Genomic DNA, 19,402 nt, shown 5'->3' with positions numbered 1-19,402 from the left:
TGTCTTATATAAGATGTTTTGAATGCTGTCTAATATAAGACAGGAAATAGACAAATACGCACACACACAGATATTTTCACTTACTCAGCTTAAGTATTTACTTTGAGTATATAGCACTGCTACATTCATTTCTACGAGGATATATAAAATGAATGTGTGTTCTGTGATATATCTTCAAATTTACATCTACAAGGAAACAAACATTGATAAAGTAAATTCAAAGGCATTGTACAAGTGCCATGAAGTTCCTATCATTAACAAATATATAAATTATATACCATGTCTATATAATTTTAGTTTCTTAAGTGAAATAGTAGTGCTGCTATAGTTCAAGTTAGTGTGACTTTTATAAAACTTACAGTATTAAAAATTAATTTCATTCACACAGTTTGGTTTTATCCAATTGTGATATTCTCTTAAGAAACACTGAATCTATTATAAAATGTTTATTTTACATTTTTCTGAAGAATGAGAAAAACAAGTTAAGATTTTCACTTTGATGGTATGATTTACAGATTTGTAGCCTATAATTGCAATACCTGTTTTCTTTATGCTCTAATATAATTAATTTGTTTCTAGATGCTGTCATCACCATCTACATCAGGTCAGCTGTCTCAGTTTGGGGCAAGTTTATACGGGCAACAAAGTAAGAATTTTGTATTTATTCTGGGATACTTTATTTAAATAGAAAAATAAGTAATTACATAATAAAGAGCAACCAGTGCTTCCTTTGCGGGTTTGTTGTATGATTTAAAAGGAAAGATGTTTAATTTTCAGAATTTTATTTTACTTACACAGCAAAACCTCATAATTTCAGATCTTATTGATCCTAAGATTGCTATTACTTGGATACAGCATAGATTGAAATGTATTTCAACATCTTTTATATCTATTTCTTTTTTGCAGTATTTTTGAAGAAGAATTTGCTAAACAAACTAAAAATAGATATTCTCTGTATTTTTAATTAAAGGAAGTTAAAAGCTTTTTTTGGTTTATTTGGTTGGCTACTCTGTGTGTGTGTGTGTGTGTGTGTGTATGCGTGCGTGTGTGCGTGCATGCGTGCATGTGCGCGTGCCTGCGTGCGTGCACGCGTGCCTATTTACTAAGTAAGCTCATTACTTAGTGGTTTGTAAAATGTTCTTTGTTTCACAAATATTTCTTAAATATATGTTCTTTTGCTTTAGCTCAGTCTGGATATAGAAACTAGGTTTTTGACTCACAGTTCAATGCTTTTTCCATTTTGCAAGCTTCTGTTTTTTTAAAGTGTTGTAATACTTTTAAAGCGCTTAGCACAGAGCCTAGTGCATAGTAAGTGCTCAATAAATGTCAGCTATTATCACATAAAATTTTTATAAAATTAAACTATAAAATATCTTCATATTTTCTCAAATTAATTTTCCAAATTGTTACATATTAGAATGATTTTATCGTCTCTGTTAATGTCAGATCTGTTGATTTCCCATTTCCATTAATGTCATCTCTGTTAATAGAAGGGAATTAAAAGTGTAAATTTCCATCAAACATTATAGGATAATTGAATAGCTGAAGAAGACATCTGATGACTATCTTAACCAGTTTCAAATAAAAATCAATAATTTGATTTGGAACTCTCCCAGTATAATGAAAAGCAAAGTTTTGATAGGTATCAGAATAGTTTGTCATACCACTTTACTCTTCAAATTGATTTGAAGTGGGAGGATGAAACTTATTTTATATACAACCATGGTTTCCATTTACTTTTTTCTGTCTCTCCTTTGTGGCTTTTCTCTTTTGCTATGGAACACAATTTTGTTAATATAGAATTCATAGATAAAAGTTATTAACTCTACATTAACAGTTTCTCTAATGAAACCAAGAAACATATTTTCAAAGCTTACCACATTAAAAAATGTTGTTTATCAGGAGGCTGAGGCAGGAGAATTGCCTGAACCCAGGAGGCAGAGGTTGCGGTGAGCCAAGATCGCGCCATTGCACTCCAGCCTGGGTAACAAGATTGCGAAACTCCGTCTCAAAAAAAAAAAAAAAAAAAAAAAAAAGTTGTTTATCTACAAATATTTATCCTAGTTGTTGAAGGACTATTGTTAGCTAGTAGTTTGTTCTGGTTGCCCTGTGTTTTAGTATGGCTTTCACCCTTCTGGTAACCCTTACTATAGAAGTATCTAGCTATTTTAAAGCTATCTTTTATTTTTTTAGAGCAGCTGCAAAGAACTTATTTTATCTTTTGGAAGACCACCATTTATCACAACAGAAAGTAGATATGGATTGGAGAAAAATTGTATTTGAGAATCTAAGGTTATTTTGTAAAGGATAATGGCAATTATTATAGTTACAATCAGCTATCTGTACTTTTAAAAATTCTGGTCTAATTTTTTTAACCTACAAATGTGAAATTGTAACTGGGCTAGATATGGAATGGGTAAGGTTTGAAATACAGTTATATCATTGGTATGCTAGACATTTATGCTTTTGTTTTTAGGGATATACAAAGATTAATACATGAGCAAATTTATTTTCATTAGTAAAAGAATTTTTAAGGAACTTATTCATTTCAAAAGAAGCCAGGTATGGCAGACATTTTCTATTGGAGTTCAGTGTATTAAATAGCTATATTCCTATAACATTGCTGAAGCAACATTTTGAATGTATGGCTTACTCTTTTAAAATGACATTTTATGTGTTAGATAGAGTACAGAAAAATTGAACCTTAGATCACCTGAAACTGAAATGTTTCAGTTCAGGGTGTAATTATTTCTTTCCAAGATATAGATCTAGAAGCTATAGCTAGTGGGAAAAAGAAAGAGTCTGGGTTGCCAATTTCCGTCTATTAGAAAAGACCCAAGAGGCCAAATAGGCCATTTGGCTGGTAGATAGTCTGAACAAACACCTTTTAAGACAGCAGAACACAAGCTACCATGTGGGGCTTGAGGTTAAAGGTTTTATTAATTTAAGTCAGAATGGTAAAACTTAAGGGACTGACTTGGATGAAGGATGGAGAGAAAAGGAATTAGTAGGTGGGTGTAGATTAGAGATATTATTCTTACAGCAACTTATTGGTAATTGCACATTGAGATTGGTGTAACTAAAATTTCTTTTGTTTCCCAAGTGCATTGAGTCCCACTATTAACTCTATTCAGTTGGCAAAGTTAAATTGTAATTTGTGCCATTAAAGTGTGAGATCTGCTGTCTGTTGTGTGTTCTTGGTGGTTAGAAAGGTTAAGGGTGGAAGAGATACAAAAGGAAAAGTACCTTCTCTAGAAGTAAGACTCACCAAGATTAAACAAGAAAGGGAATTCCTCTTGGAATAGATACAGAACTGCTTAAACTTAGATTTGCCTAGATTTGGGTGGAAGTGATTATGCAGCGCCATGAGGTAGCCAGAAAATGCTGGAGCAGAGACTTACATGGTCTTTGGTTCTAGTATAGTGTGATTGTATCCAAATACGTAAGGAACTTTTCATCCAAGAGTTCATGTGAATACTGTGCATGGAATGATAACTATAGGAACCAGTGAACATACTCTTGTATTCAAGTTGTATACTGTTTCCTATTTGTTTTGAGTGTATGCATAAGCTTTTAGGTACGTTAAGTCCTCACTTAACTGTAAGTTTTTCAAACTGCGACTTGAAGCAAAACTACATATGACAAAACCAATTTTTTTTGTTCTCATCAACATTACAATGGAATGATGTTGAATGAAACAACACTATTCAAGGACCTGCTGCTTGTTGTTTTGCCTAAAATCACGGTTTCTAAGAATGATCAGTGGTATTAAGTCAGGACTTACTGTATACCTTATAGGCTTAAAGACCCATGAACTCCCGGAAGCTGTCTCCTAGATTAGAATGAACAGGAAACAAGGAATTAACTTCTCCTGGATAGTCAATGCATTGGAATTAAGTCGTTGATAGTTGCAGTTACCTTTTCTTACTTACCAACAGGATCTAGGGCCTTGCAAAATTGGAGAAAAAGGAAACTCATTTCTACATAGTGCTTTCTATGTGCATATTATCTTACAGACACATGGCTTAGCTAAATATCTGGGTGAATTCATTATACAAATTTGTATCTGAATTCCCAGAGAACCCAGGCATCTAGTTGGAAGAGGAACTAAATCTATCTTTCTACGCTCTGGACTCCTAGCTTGAGAACAATGACATAGTCTCATTCTTCCAACAGACATTTCTTTGGCCTCCTGTTTTAAGAACACCTATGTGAAGTCTGCTTGCTTCATAGAGAATCAGAGCACATGTGGGGTGGTTCAGAAGTGATGCTATCTGCTATGTAAATAGGCATATGACATTTTGGTTGCTTTAGGAAATTGTAGGACCATTGAAAAGATACTGAATGCTTGGTAATAAGTACAGAGTGCTTTGGGCTTTCTTGCTCTCTTGAACATGTGTTTTATAGTTGTGGAAGATAGGTTATGTTTATATGTGAAATATTAAATAACAGCCTATGATGCTAACATAGATTAAAAGATACCATGTGGTGAATGGTGTAGACAGACTTTTAGGGAGCAAAATCTGTCTATGCCATTCTCCTTAGGGAGAACAACAACAACAACAAAAAAGTAAGCTATAATGGTATGGAAAAGCTTCAAAAAGTAGGAATTAAAGTTGACAAATACTTACTGGGTCCCTACTGTACGTGTTGTGCCATGCTAGATACTGCAGATGTGTGGTGTGATAGAAGAGATCATCCTCATTTATGCCATCTCTGCATAGTGTACCTACTGCTATGGTGTTGCTGCATTATTTATTGCATGTCTTCATTGCCTTTGTATCCTCAGTACTCTGCACATGACAAGCACTCAGTAAATGTTGAATGCATGATGAACAAGGTGCAGTCTCATATAATCTAATAGGATAAGTACACAAGTGATTCTACTACATAGTAGAGTAAGAAGTTCAGGGTTATTTGGATATTTCATTTGAAATAGGGCACATTCAGGATGGTACGCCTGTAGACTATTTGGGTATGTCAAAGGCAGGAGTAATCACCTATCTTGGAAAATGATCAAGAAAAGACTTTTCTGATGAGATTATATTTGAGATTAGCATTGAACAGACTGTGAGTAAAGTTGTTTTAGCAATGGGAATAACATCCACAGCATGGGATAGATTTAGGAATAGCATACTTTATCAGGGCGGGAAACCTGTTAGGCTGTTCATTAATTTCAGCAATAAGTACAATCTTGACATTTCTGAGAGATTTATCTCAAATCATTGCTACCTTCCAAGTTCAAGAACACAGCTATAGAATAATATTTTCCTTCATAAAACATCTGTTTTCTGGTGAAAACCATCACTTCATTAGACTATCTCATTTTATCTTCACTTTTGGTATCACCTGTTGGCTTTCTTTGCATAGTTACGTCTCACACACACACACGCGCGCGCACGCACACACACAGCTAATATTTATTGAGAATTGAGTATTTACTGTATGTCGGATGGTATTTTAAGTATTTATGTGAATTAACTCATTTAACCTTCTCAACAGCTCTGTAGAGGTTAAGGAATTTGCTCAAGGTTACACAGAATAGTAAGTAGTAGAGCCAGTATTATATTACTTTGTAAGAGAAACCATGTAAACATGAGCTGAAAACATCAGTTTCTTTTAAACCTGAATGCCATGACCCTAGAAAGCCATTGTACATGGTAGAAACTACCATTGTTAAATCCACAGATGCCAAGAGTCTATTGAACTAAGACATTGTGATAGAATTTATTCATTCTAATAATTATGTATTTTTTGGATGCCTACAATGAATGAGGTATTATTCCAAGATACAAATAAGAATATGGCAAATAATACATTTCCTGTTTTTATGGAGAGAGAGAGAGAATGTTACTACTACTGCAGAAATCCAGGCAAAAAATAATAGGATGACTTGGACTACTAGAGGTGTTGAGAAGTGGTCAGATTTGGGATATTTGTAGATAGAGCTAATGGGACTTGATGATGTAGGAGTGAAAGAAAGAGATCAAGAATGATTTCTAAGGTTTCAGACCTGCAAACCTTTGTGAATGAGTGCCACTAATTTAGAACAGAAATTTAGATTGAGGAAAAGTAGAGTGTACTTGGGAGATCCACACAGCAGTTCCACAGATAAAGATTCTGTGGCACTCCTCTAAAGATCCAGCCAGTCTCAGCTTATTCAAGCACAGCAGCAACTTCTCATAGGTGTTGAAGCCACTTAGCTCCATCCATATTTCTTTTCTTGTACTTTCTTAGCATCGAGAAGGCAAAGCCTGTTCTTCCTCCAGGTATATAACTTGTCCTCATTTTCATACATCTTGTGATTCTCTCAGACTGAACTATTGTAATATTTATACCCACTTGACTCCCCACAACTGCCATCACCAAATACCTGGCTAAGTCACATACTTCGGGTTTAATTCATATACTATCTTCTGTCTCCTCCAGGAAACTTTTTCTGGTCCCAGACCCCACTCTGTTCCTAAGTCTGAGTTAGTGTGGTCCCTCCTACAAGCACTCAAACACTTGATATCTCCTGCATGTAAACACCTTGGTCATAGCACTTATTTATTTATTTTTTAGTAGTCTTTTGTATTTCTAGAACAAGAGGAGTGAAAGTATTCTTAGTAAGGAGATAGATATGAGTAGTAAAGGACAGATTTGAGGAAAGGAATAGGGAAAGAAGAAAGAAGATTATAAATCAGATATGTAGTATGTAAACAGTAAAATTTCAGTTAAGGTTAGAAAACATCTTTGGGTCTTGACAGAATTTTAATACTATAGAACAGTGGTTCTCAACCCTGACTGCACCCGTAGATACACCTGTGGAATTTTAAAAATGCCACTGCCATGATTGCCCAAAATCACAATCACAATTGAAAGGAGACCCAGACATTAAAGTTCCCTGAATGATGCATACATTATTAACTACCATTAAAAAGTGGAAAATGATATTGGTTGCAAAAAGGCATTGAAACAGGAGTCAAGAAATTTCGTCATTATCTTTATGCCTCATTACTTGTGATCTTGAACAAGTCACTTAATGCCTTAGTGTGAGTTCTTTATCTGTAACCTACTTGAGTAATCTCTGGTGTCTTTTCTATTCTAAAATCGTTTGAATTTAATGAAGGAAATTGCATAAGGAAATAATTTTATAGAGATGATTAGCCAGGTAAATGCAAGACAAGTTGAAGGTAAGAAGCCATTGAGATAAAGCACCATTTAGAACTGCTGTCCTTTTTAGTGTGGGCATGCCAATAAGTTTCTAGAAGAAGCTGGCTACTTTGCAGATGGAAAAGGGGACACTTTAAGACATCAGTTAAGGACTACTCTCTCCTGCCCCCATAAAGATTTTAGGGGATTTCATTTAAGTATGAGTGTTCAGGGATTTGGTTGCTATGATTTTATTTTTTCATATAACATTAATATTGTTTATCTCTAGTAAAAGATTAATCAAGGATGACATATTTTACCGTAAGTGTTGAAGGGATATGCTCTTAATCAGTTTGTGCAGTGGAAATAATGGAATAATTTCTTAGATCATATTTAAGTGTTTCTGAAAAAATTATCAATAAAGAATTTGTTTTATTTGACTGTTTAGCACCCTGCCAGATAAGAGGTAGGAAACTATTTAGAATGTGTTGATATAGTCTTCCTAATATTGTATTCATTACTATCAATTGTTAGATTGAAAGATAAATTTGACTCAGAATTATAACCTTTTAAACTTTAAAAAAATTTTTTTTATTCTTTGTCTGTAAAAAGGGGATAACTTTCTTTATAAAATGACTATAAGAAGGAAGTGAGATGAAGTATTATCTACTTTGTTGATAAATGCCCAAGAAATTTTAATTTTACTGTCCTCCCAGTCACCTGCTCATACACAAACTCATTTATACATATTTACATTTTTACCTGTTTTAGTTTTTTTATGCCAAGAAAAACTCTTTGAGTTCTTTCCATTTTTCTTTTTTTTTCCTTTTCTTCAGCTGTATGTTTTATTCTTGGCATAATATTTTAGAGATGCTTTTTGTGATTGTTTCTAATTATATGAATGAGACATTCGATTTTTTTCCCTGACCCTGTTTAGTTGTGATAGTTTGACTCAAGCATCTCAAAGTTGATGACTTAGTATATTTAGTTTCCTAAAAACAAATCTTTATATTTACGTATCCAGTGCCATTAATTCTTTATGTTTTAATTTTTAAAATAAATTAAAAAGTACTGAGTTATTAAGTATTCAGGGGTTGATGATCCAATTTGATGTACTCTTTTTGGATCTTTTTATACTACTTCAACAAAATGATACTTAGACTTTTTGAATTTATTAGCTGTTTTTGTGAAGATTAATTTTAGAAAACTAAAATTAAACATAGAAAGTAAGTTACTTTATTCCATACAGTGTCTGTCCAGTTTTAGCAATATAAATAGTTCAAGGATGCCAATCCGTAATTGACCAAATAGCCTTACCATTCTTGTTTTCTTCTCCAGTTTTGTTTTTTTTTTTTTTTGCCAGTGTTCAGATAACTTCCAATCTCTAAAATATTTCTGAAATTATAAATTTGTATGATACAGCATAGAATAACACATGTATATGGAGACTTGAAGAAGTCAGATTTCAGTGAGCCTTTTGTAGGGCTTAACAATTATTAAAAGGTGTCCAGAAGGGCACTAGATTTTTAGAAAGTGTATGTTTATGGTGGTGAATGTATAGAGAGGGTGAAAAAGTAAAGGAAAAGGAAAACAAGAAGAAAGAAAACTGATAGGTATGAAGATGAGAGAGAAGGAAAATGGAGGGAAGCGAGCAAGACATGAACATTAGCAAAAAGGTTGAGGGAGACATATTCAAAAGGGAAAAAGAAAGCAGGGGGGAAATACATTAGAGGTGTTGCAATTAGTATTGACTCATAGGGGTGCTAATCGAGAGTTGAGAGAGTTGTGTTGGGCTCCAGTAGCGCTGCTATTAAAGAACATTAGAAGCTAAGGGATCTAAATTCTAGTCCTAGTTCTTTGTGTTGCCATGGAGAACTCAGTTAACTCATCAGGCTCAGGTTCCTTACCTGTCTGTAAAATGGGAACATTGAACTAGGTGATCTTTAAGATCCCGTCCAGCTCTAAAATTGTATGATGTATCTTGGTGTTCAATAACTGTGGGGAACACATTCCTGAGGAAAATTGCAGCTCGAGCTGACTTCAGTACAGCATGTTTAGGGAGTAGGATGGATGTAAGCTCCCTCAGGGTAGGGGCCTTTTCTGTTGTGTTCACTGCTCTATTCCCAGCAGCTAGCACAGTGCTTGTTATATACTAGGCATTCATTAAATGTTTGTTGAATGAATAATGTAAAAAGTATCATCTTGGTGGCTTATTATGAATACACCTAGAAAGCTTCAAAGAAAAATGGTGTGCTTTAGGGAGGGAAAAGACCGATTTCTTCTGAAGAAATCTTAAGCAGGCTGATTTTTAATTTCTTATTCTGCATTATTTTGTCCCAGATTCAGAGAAAGTGGCTACAGGTAGTGGTATTCTCATAGTCACAAAACTTAGAGCGACTATAGACATACATAACAGTGTACATGTAATCTAGGCCAGTTCCCTTCAAGTATCTTACAGAAATGCACAACCAAGCTTGGGTCTTCATGGAAGCTGAGTGAAAAGTATATATATAAAATATATTAGCTATATTGAATTAGATTGATTGGATTCATTCCGTGGAGAGGCAGTTAGGCTACAAGCTGAGATACAGGCTGTCAAATTCAAGATAACGATCAGTGAGATCTTTGCTAACCACTGCTATCCCTAAGTTAGAAGGTGAAACATTATTATGCCAAAAGATAAAAATCACCTTAAATCCCTAGCACTGAAGTCGTCTATTTGCTGATTAGCTCTCACTCTATCGTATCAATTTTATTTAATCTCCAGTTCAGAATAAGTTTGGTTGATGAAGCAGACTAGAAATAGAAAGCTCTAAAAAGCATGGGTCAGGAAGATGTAGGAAAGGAGGCATTCGTAGACAGATATGACAGCAAAAGTGATAGCTGTACTTCTTGACTTTGAAGCATAAAAGGAGAAAAAATAAACTTATAGAACATTAGCTATTTATAATAATTGTCGATTATTAAATGTATTTCCTATGATCTGAATAAAAAGGAAATACACATTTTAAAAATAAGTTTATCCAAAGTGGTTATTTTTGTTTTGTTTTGTATCTGAATGGTAAAACTGTCAGTAGTCTTTAAAAAAAAATAAATAAACCTATTATAATGTATAGTCCATCCCTGAATCTGGCTCCAGGGGTACTAGATAAATACAGCCATTATATTTTGACATCTTTTTAAATGTTTTAAAATTTTGTCTTTTATAGCTATGTCAGTTTGAGTTTTTTTAACCGTTGCTGGCATTTTGTTGGGTTTGTAAAAATAGTAATGTTGAGAAATATGTATAAATAGTAAAGTGGCTTTTTCTAAAATGTGTTTTTAAAGGATCATATAAAATTAAAGCTACTTCAGCAAAGCGGGGTTAAATATCTTTCTGTATACATCAGTTATGAATAAAGAGATAAAAACACATGATTGCAAAATTTCATAATGGCCTCTTTTATATAAAAATGTAAATAGGCCTATGTGCAAATAGGCCTTTAAGAAATTTTAGATAATATCCATTCTTAATATTGTAACTTATTTGTTAGTCATTGACATACTTTATAATGAAATCAAAATATGAAAAATATAGGAATATGAAAGAAATATCTATTCATAATATTAAATTTCAGACCAGAACATATTTTTTGTTAAAATCAGAGCTTATTTGGAATGAATCGAATATATCCATTTAGAATTTGTGTATTATGCTAGGTCATTAAAAGTGTCTTAAACTGCCAACTCCAGAAGATGGATAACAATTTCATTCCTGATGGCAATGAATTTCCTTCTTCTGAATTTTTTTATTAGGTGCACTAGGCCTTCCAATGAGGGGGATGAGCAACAATACCCCTCAGTTAAATCGCAGCTTATCACAAGGCACTCAGTTACCGAGCCACGTCACGCCAACAACAGGGGTACCAACAATGTCACTTCACACGCCTCCATCTCCAAGCAGGTATTTATTGATGGACCAGAATATTTTCCAAAATGTGTCTTGGTAGAGTAAGCAAACTTTTAATTTTTTAATAAGGTAATTAATTATTTGATTTTCTGGTTCAGTGCCTTTCACTGAGGAAGAAAATACCTATGTTCATTTTATTTCTGTGCAAATTGTTAAGTATAGTACACGTGGTTTTTATACTACAGCTTGTATACTGGTTGTCAGTGGGGTGGATATCAAGGGTCAATCACTTCCTGGGGAGCTTTTTCAAAAGGCAGCCATCTTCCTCAAAGGAATATGTGCAATTTAAAATTCCTCACCAGATATTTGTGATCATTGCTGCCTCATCACACATCTATTGCTCTAATGACCATAAAGTAAAACAAGTGACATAGACTATGCATTTAGTATGCAGAGGATAGAATGATATGCCTTTGAAATGAAATTATGCTAAATATGTGTGTGAAATACATTTATATTTTATGTCATAGTCACACCAGTGGTTCTCTCATCTTACATACCACCTTATATCAGTTGCACTATAATTTGCCCTTTCTTGTTTGTTTACTTTGATTTTTCTTTTCAAAGAGCTAGAATGACTAAAGAATTAATAAAAATTAGAACTGCAATTTGAAAGCATGTTTGAGATTCTAAGGATAGGACCAATTGATTATTTTTAGAGAATTTTAATGAGTGATTATAGAGAGCTTATTTAGTATAATGGACTTCTTTTTCAGGGGTATTTTGCCTATGAATCCTAGGAATATGATGAACCACTCCCAGGTTGGTCAGGGCATTGGAATTCCTAGCAGGACAAATAGCATGAGCAGTTCAGGGTTAGGTAGCCCCAACAGAAGCTCGCCAAGCATAATATGTATGCCAAAGCAGCAGCCTTCTCGACAGCCTTTTACTGTGAACAGGTAAGATGTTTATTGATAATGTGTATAATTGTCTTTCTGAGTATCCTCAGATTTGCCTTTTCATATTTTCACTTTGTTCTTGAGGTGTGGCTTCTCTCTAATAAGTGTGTTTCATCATGCATTTATGTCCAAAGATTACCCATCACAAAGTGATAACGTTTTCTTGAAAATCAGTTTGATTTTGGAAAGCACATTAAAACTTTTTGTTGTTGTTGTTGTTAGAAAAGGATTGTTCTTGGATTGCCACCAGGCAAAGTTTAGTTGATATGTTCTTTCTTTATAAAATGAGTTGATTACCTGTGTGGTAAGAGTTCTAGGCTTATGAATAGAACTGGAGATGTGTTTGACTATTACTACTTTGCTTCAGTTATACTTTGAATACCTTCTTAAGTAAGATTTGGTTTTGTGCTTTGGAGACTTACCAACCAAAGACTTTTAAGATCACATATATCGTATTTGAAAACAGTGTGATGTTTAGGGATTCAAAACAAAAGGATGGGTTTTTGTACTTTTTCAGTTCTTTTTGCACTGTCTGTTGCATATACTTTGCAAATAAGAAGAGTTACTTATTTTTTTTTAGGATTTTTTCAAGCTGTTTGTGTGAGAATTATGTCTGAAATATAAGACTTTCTTGCAAAAGTAGTATTTAAGCTTAATTGCCTACATGTATACATATATATTTTTAAATGGAGAAATGTAGGGACAAAAATGACCTTGATCTAGTTGTTACCATCATACCTATTTGATTCATTTTCTTCTGTCTAGTAAAATCTGAATTAAAATAGGTTTAGCACATTCACTGTTTAATCTTTATTCCATAAACTCCAGTTTTTTATTTTATTTAGATATTTATAATTTTATTGCTCTTTTAAATTTAAAGTTATTGGTGAAGGGTTATCAAAGTGAAAGGTTATCAAAATTCTCATCTCCTTGATAACTTTCTAACCTTTTATCTTTATCATATCTTTGTACATTCTCATAATACTGGGCATTGAATGTATATATCAATTTTTACCTTTCCATATTTTTCACAGTTTGTTACTAAAATATACTTTGCTTAAATTGTCAATGTAACATGGATCTCTAAAACCCTGCTTATTTCTACTATTGACAAATTGTATTTATTATAAAATGTTTTCATCTCTGAGCACTTATTCCATGTTTCATGGTACCTGTAATAGCATCAGCAATTCTAATATGCTATTAAACAAAAATTTCCATTGACTTTCTGGCTCTTCTCTAGAGTGTTTTGTTGTTTTGTCAGCTGCGTGTTTTATCAAAAAATTGTTTTGCTATAGTTTTATAGATTTAGTCAAAACCCAAAAAACCCTGTCATCTTCAAACAGATTAACCCCGCTTATAACGGTGATACACTAAGTGCCTTTTGTTGGAAGAATATTTGACATCAAAAACATGTGGTTTCATTGTAGAATCTACATTAACTATTCCTATTGACACTCTTAATTATTTGGCCTTGCTCTAAGTTCAGCTTATTTGTTTTTTTTTTTCTTCACATGCTTAGTCTTGTACAGAAAAGGAAGGCAGGCATTTGTAACTATTTGCAAAATACAGTTGTGCGTTAAATTCAAAATTTGGGACAGCATAGACTGTGTTTTCATTTAAGTGTATGAAAGGTAAACTTTAGATAAAAATGATGTATTTTTGAACAGTGAATTCAATTTTAAAAAGCACCATTCAATTCAGGTTAACTACGTATTTATTGAGTATCTATTATGTCTTCCTGAACACTAAAGGGCAGAGGACACAGAGAGGACTTTGACGTGGAAGGAGTATGACATAAACTCCTCTGTCCATGAGGATTTTATATTCTAGTTAGGAAAGAAGGACACTATATGAGAGAAGATCTATTATGAAAAGCAACAGTTTCAATCTTTACCAGTAAAGAAGAAAAACAACTATTTAGCAAGAACAATCTTAACACTAACCTGCATATTTTTCAGGTTAGGTAATTCAACTATCCAGTAAGTTGGCTTTTCAAGTACACAAAATGGTGCTCTGAATCTGTTTTTCTCAAGGTTCATATATAAATTCTTGAGTTTTTGTTTTTTAACTAATTTGCTTAAAATGTTCTGGTTCTCATTTGTTCACGGAAGGACTTTAGAGAAGTTTTCAAGTAAAGAAAATAGACTCAGAAAAATAATATTAGTGTTGGTTTTGAAACATTGTTATTTTATATGAGGAGACCAAAAATATACATTTTTGTTTTTCTTCATCTGAAAGTTAGTGTTCTTACTGTATATCTAAAACTATTTTCTATGTACCCAGTATGTCTGGATTTGGAATGAACAGGAATCAGGCATTTGGAATGAATAACTCCTTATCAAGTAACATTTTTAATGGAACAGGTAAGCTTATTCTGGAGCTAGTACCCTACAAAAAATATGATAGATTTGTGAAATATAAAGCAATTCAACATACTGGTCTTTAAATACTGTAGGATTTTTTATTGTGTTAGATGGTAGATTTTAATTCAGTGAGAAATAGGAATAGGATTTAATAAAGTGAATAGTTGAGAGATATGTAAATATATATATTTTTACTTGGCATGATAACAGTGATTTCTGTTATAACATCAGGATTATTTCCTTAACACCTAGAGAGAGCCTGCACATTAACTTAGTTCGTATTTATACCTCAAAATCTTTTGCTTCAAAGCTTTTACTATCCTCAGTCCTGCCACTGTGAGAACTATAGCTTAGACTAGGTTGGGTGGTATGACATTCTGGCTATAGAGATTCAGATTGAAGAGAACCTTTAAAACTGTATGGATCACTTGTATTTTTTCTTAGTTTTAATAATACTAGTTTTGGCACTTAACCTTTATGAATTACTGGTCCAGTTTTATGTATAAAATTTAGTTACGTGGAAAACCAACTTTGGTTTTGATAGTAAAACAATTCCTGCAGTCTTTTGGTTTATTTCTTTTATCAACTGCTTCAGATAGACGAGAACAGGAAGCTTTGTTGCTATTTTGCTTTAGGTTTTACCCTCTCCACCCTACAGACCCTTTCCTGACAAAGGAAATAAAGGATGTTATGATCATAGGAGCAAAAAATGAACAGCATTATTGGGAGAGAATTAAATATAAAGGAAGTGGAAGGTAAAAGAATGCTCACTGAAATGGAGCGTATGTACAGGCGAGAGAAGATTTAATAAGGAAATGTCATTTGTAGCTATGAGCTTTTAATTTCTAAATGTTAATGTATGCTCAGCAGCATAGATTAATCACAGAAGATTAAAAGCTTTGATAAACCAAATTTTAGGATTTGTATATAAAATTTTAGCATTTGTATATGGTAGCTTGTGTTCAAGATACAGTATGAAATATTATATTCCATTGTTTCTAAAAGGTACATTTCTTCATACTTTAAAGTCTTTGAAATCAGGTTGCATCTGCATATCATAATTTAATTGCAGTTTTTTTCCTAAATGTGACACAAAGTAACGGTAAAGATGTCTGCCAGTGCCATCTTATATTCTGCATTATGGTTTTAAACAGTGCTTTAAGACTTGAGAATTATTTTTTAAATTCTATTTTCACTAAGCATATTTTATGCTAGGAAAATTCCATCTTGGAGGACCTAAAGATTTGTATTAAAAGTTAATATATATTCAAAATGTATAATTGATTTATAATCAAAGAATTTAAGAAATTATATAGAAACAGGATATAATTTTTTTACTTCTCTTGTCATTAAGTGGTTTTTTTTTCAAAATTCTTAAACTGTAGAAACAAATTTATAAACTGCAGTTTTTGTAAACAGTAGGAAAGAATAATTTATCCTTTACCCTTGTAATTTGAAATTGTCACCTGTCTTTGAATGTTAATAGATTAATGGTGTCTGTTGTTTTTCTGTCAGCGAAGTAATCTTGAGATAACAGTTGCTGTTTGAGATTCTTTCCATTGTAAAATTTGGAGAAAACTAAAAATTAATTGGGAAATGGCAAAATAAATTGAAAATGGTGAAACAAAAATTAAAGAAAAGCTATAGTGCAGGCTAAAAAGAAGGTAGAAAGTTTTCTTCATAAATTAAGAATGCAAGGTTATAAGAATACTAAAATGTTAAGAAACTGAGCTGATTAAAATAGACAAAGTAGACAAGTTGGGTTAAATTTTAATTTATAAAGGAAGCCAGCTGATTGTTTTAATTAAAATGAACTAAAATACATTTTATTTATTTTGTATATATTTATTGAGCGCCTACTGTGTAATAGGTAATATAAACTTCTGGGCTTTGTATCATATTTCTATATTTCCTACCCATTTACTGTATATGAGAATGAACCCTACTGCCACCCTACTTGTACCCCACCCTCAAAACACACACGTTCATATATGAAAGCAATCACGTACAAGTGGAAGTCCTCAGGGCTTCTGCTTCACTGCCTATGCCTTAGCTATCTTTCTGGCCATTTGCAGGAGGTACTGTCATTGTTACCATTTGTGTGTAACTGAAGCTTCATGCATTCTAGATACAACTTCCATCAGAGCATAATGAAAAGACCAGTTACACAGTAACAATTGCCCTCTTGTTAGCTAACAAGCTATAATTTTAGGTTACCATATTCCACTGGGGAAATACATGCTTTTTATTCTCTTTGTTATATCTGTAGGATTTGGGGTTTTTCTTATGCTGATTGCATATTGCTTTGCTAAATTCTTCATGAAATTCTTTGACATGAATTCAATCTGCAACTGTCTTTTGAGCACCAACATACACCTAGTACAGTGCCGTGCATTATATAGGAAGAAGGCACAGTCATTTTGAATTATATTATAGTTGGTTTTTATAATCTCTTAAAAAATATTTGTAGAATCAATAACCAATGTTCTTTCTTATTATTTAGATGGAAGTGAAAATGTGACAGGATTGGACCTTTCAGATTTCCCAGCATTAGCAGACCGAAACAGAAGGGAAGGAAGTGGTAACCCAACTCCATTAATAAACCCCTTGGCTGGAAGAGCTCCTTATGGTAATTAAGCTTTTAATGATGGCCAGTGGGAAGTTTCCATTGTGTATGTCCACACACATGCATTTACATGTACATATACATATACTTGTATGTGTACACATATATGTTTGCATTTTCTAATCAGGTTAGTGTAATTTTTTTCAGAATTGATATATTAAAAGTGATTTTTCTTCCCAGAATACCATGGTAGCAAAGTTAAATGGGAAAACTTTGTACAGAAACCCAAGAGGAACTCCTCATTGGTATTCAGAAGTTATTTTCTTCTGTTATCCCTGTCTTAGTTTACCTTAAGTGATTTATTTTGTGGTCTGCCTTTTCTCTTGTTAATTGATCACACATTTTTCAAAAGAATATATTCCTGGTGATTAATAATGACTGACTGTACATTGAAGATGTTTTTCTGAACCAGGGTTTCTCAGCCTCCACACTATTGACATTTGGGCCAGGTAATTCTTTGTAGAGAGTAGATGTCGGGGGGCTATTGTGTTTACATAACATGTTAAGTACCATTCCTGGCCTCAGCCTACAAGATGCCAGTAGCACCCTCTGTTTCCACCCCCCACAACCCCTATTGTGACAGACAACAATATTTTCAGACATTGATAGACGTCTTCTGGGGAAAAAAAATTGCCCCTTTTGAAAACCATTTCTCACGGGTCATGTATAGCTTATGCAAACTCTTGGTCTCCATTAATATTCTTCATCACCCTTTTCGCCGTCTCTAATAGATGAGAGATTTGGCTAATCAAGGATAAACAGAAATAAAGGAGGGAAACATATGCAATAACAGTATAACAATTTAGACATGAAAATTCTGTGACAGCAATGTAGCTATACTATTTTTAACACATACATTTTTTTCATTTGGGAAAACCTGATAGAGACCTGTAACGAAACAGTGAATTTAGAAGAATCAGTTTATCAGTTATTCTAAGATAGAATTAATATTTGATCACATTTTCAACCAAGAATGATTTCTGTGCCATTCACATAGGAATACAAATAACAATATATGAAGAAGGGAAAAATTTATTGTTTATATTCGAAAGTTTCCAAATTAGTGTCTCCAAAATAACAAAAAATGATCTGCCCTGGAAGTTGAGTACCTAGCTACTTGATTCTCAGTTCAGACTCTAATGTTTTTAACCTTTCCTCATAGGTCCATTTTTTCATCCCTTTAATCATTCCCGTTGCTCTCCTTGGACCATCTCTAGTTTCTCCATATCGTTCTTGAATTGTGGAGCCCAAAACTGGATATTGTTCTCCAATAAGGGCCTGACTAATGCCAAGTATAGTGGGAGGATTATTTCCCAGTTCTTGCATGTTTTACATCTATAACATGGAGTCCAAGAAAATCTGAAATAATATGGAGTTGTTTTATAATTGATTGCAATTTGCTCACTCTGTAAGTCACTTTCTAGTAGAATACTGACATATTCTTGTAAATTTTATTTTGTTCATTTGTATTTGACAGTTAACTTGGTATTTATAATATCTAGTCAAATATTTAAATAAAATGAGCTTTTAAACCAAAATTGTTAACAATTATTCCAATATCAAATTATATTTTTAAGCACCTATGTATGACATTAGATTTACAGGATTACAATTGATTTCCCTTGTATTATTTTGTATGTTGACTTATTAATCAGTAAATGAAAATTTAGTTCTTCATTGTTACCCTGGATACTAATTTTTGAAATATGCTTTCATAGCATTTAAAAAAAAAAAAACCTTTTGGTGTCTTAACATGAGGGAAGTTAACTTTATAATCTGTAGCAAAATATCATAAATATCAATTGCAATTCTCCGGATTATTTTCATTACATAGTTGGAATGGTAACAAAACCAGCAAATGAACAATCCCAGGATTTCTCAATACACAATGAAGATTTTCCAGCATTACCAGGCTCCAGCTATAAAGATCCAACATCAAGTAATGATGACAGTAAATCTGTAAGTAACTGAGAATTGTGTATGTGAGTGATGTAGTTTTTCCCTTCAGATTTCTCTTATATTAACAGTTACTTACTAAATACTATTACACAACTGTTTTATCTTGATATCTGTAATAATCTAACTTCTGAAGAATGTGGAAAAGCTTTATAACTTAGAAGATAGCCTATTTTTTTCCTATTTCATATAGGTTTGCAAATTTCTGTTGAACTTCTCAGAGTTAATTTAGACTTTTATTGTAGTCCCTGTCAGCTGGATCCCATGAAGTTTGATAATATAGCCTTCTAAGGAGCTGTGTTTTTCTTGAGTAAGTTTTCTCCTTGAAGAATTTATACACATTTTTATACCTGTGTTGATTCAACGAACTCAGCTTCTTCTTTCTGACTTAACAGATATGTTTATTTCTTCCACATTTCACTGAAAATAGCTTTTCTGTGTGTGTGATGGGAGTTTATATATTATTAAAATA

General features: G+C 33.0%; 1 protein-coding gene across 3 annotated transcripts in view; it reads left to right on the top strand.

Moving 5' to 3' along the window:
* CNOT2 (CCR4-NOT transcription complex subunit 2) overlaps positions 1-19,402 on the top strand; it is a 105,378-nt gene that overhangs the window by 68,675 nt on the left and 17,301 nt on the right. For 2 of the 3 annotated variants that reach the window (XM_012441304.2, XM_012441305.3), the window contains exons 4-9: positions 580-646; positions 10,930-11,077; positions 11,800-11,982; positions 14,269-14,348; positions 16,852-16,977; positions 18,809-18,933. In XM_012441304.2, coding sequence (XP_012296727.1) covers positions 580-646; positions 10,930-11,077; positions 11,800-11,982; positions 14,269-14,348; positions 16,852-16,977; positions 18,809-18,933 — 729 coding nt within the window. The remainder of the gene's footprint in view (positions 1-579; positions 647-10,929; positions 11,078-11,799; positions 11,983-14,268; positions 14,349-16,851; positions 16,978-18,808; positions 18,934-19,402) is intronic. The other variant, XM_064376993.1, reaches the window with a different exon arrangement.

This window comes from Aotus nancymaae, unplaced genomic scaffold, assembly GCF_030222135.1.
Source record: "Aotus nancymaae isolate 86718 unplaced genomic scaffold, 86718_ANA_hifiasm-v0.15.2.pri h1tg000016l, whole genome shotgun sequence".
Lineage (NCBI taxonomy): Eukaryota > Metazoa > Chordata > Mammalia > Primates > Aotidae > Aotus > Aotus nancymaae.
The sequence above is the reverse complement of the archived record's forward strand: the minus strand, read 5'-3'. Positions and strand labels throughout refer to the sequence as shown.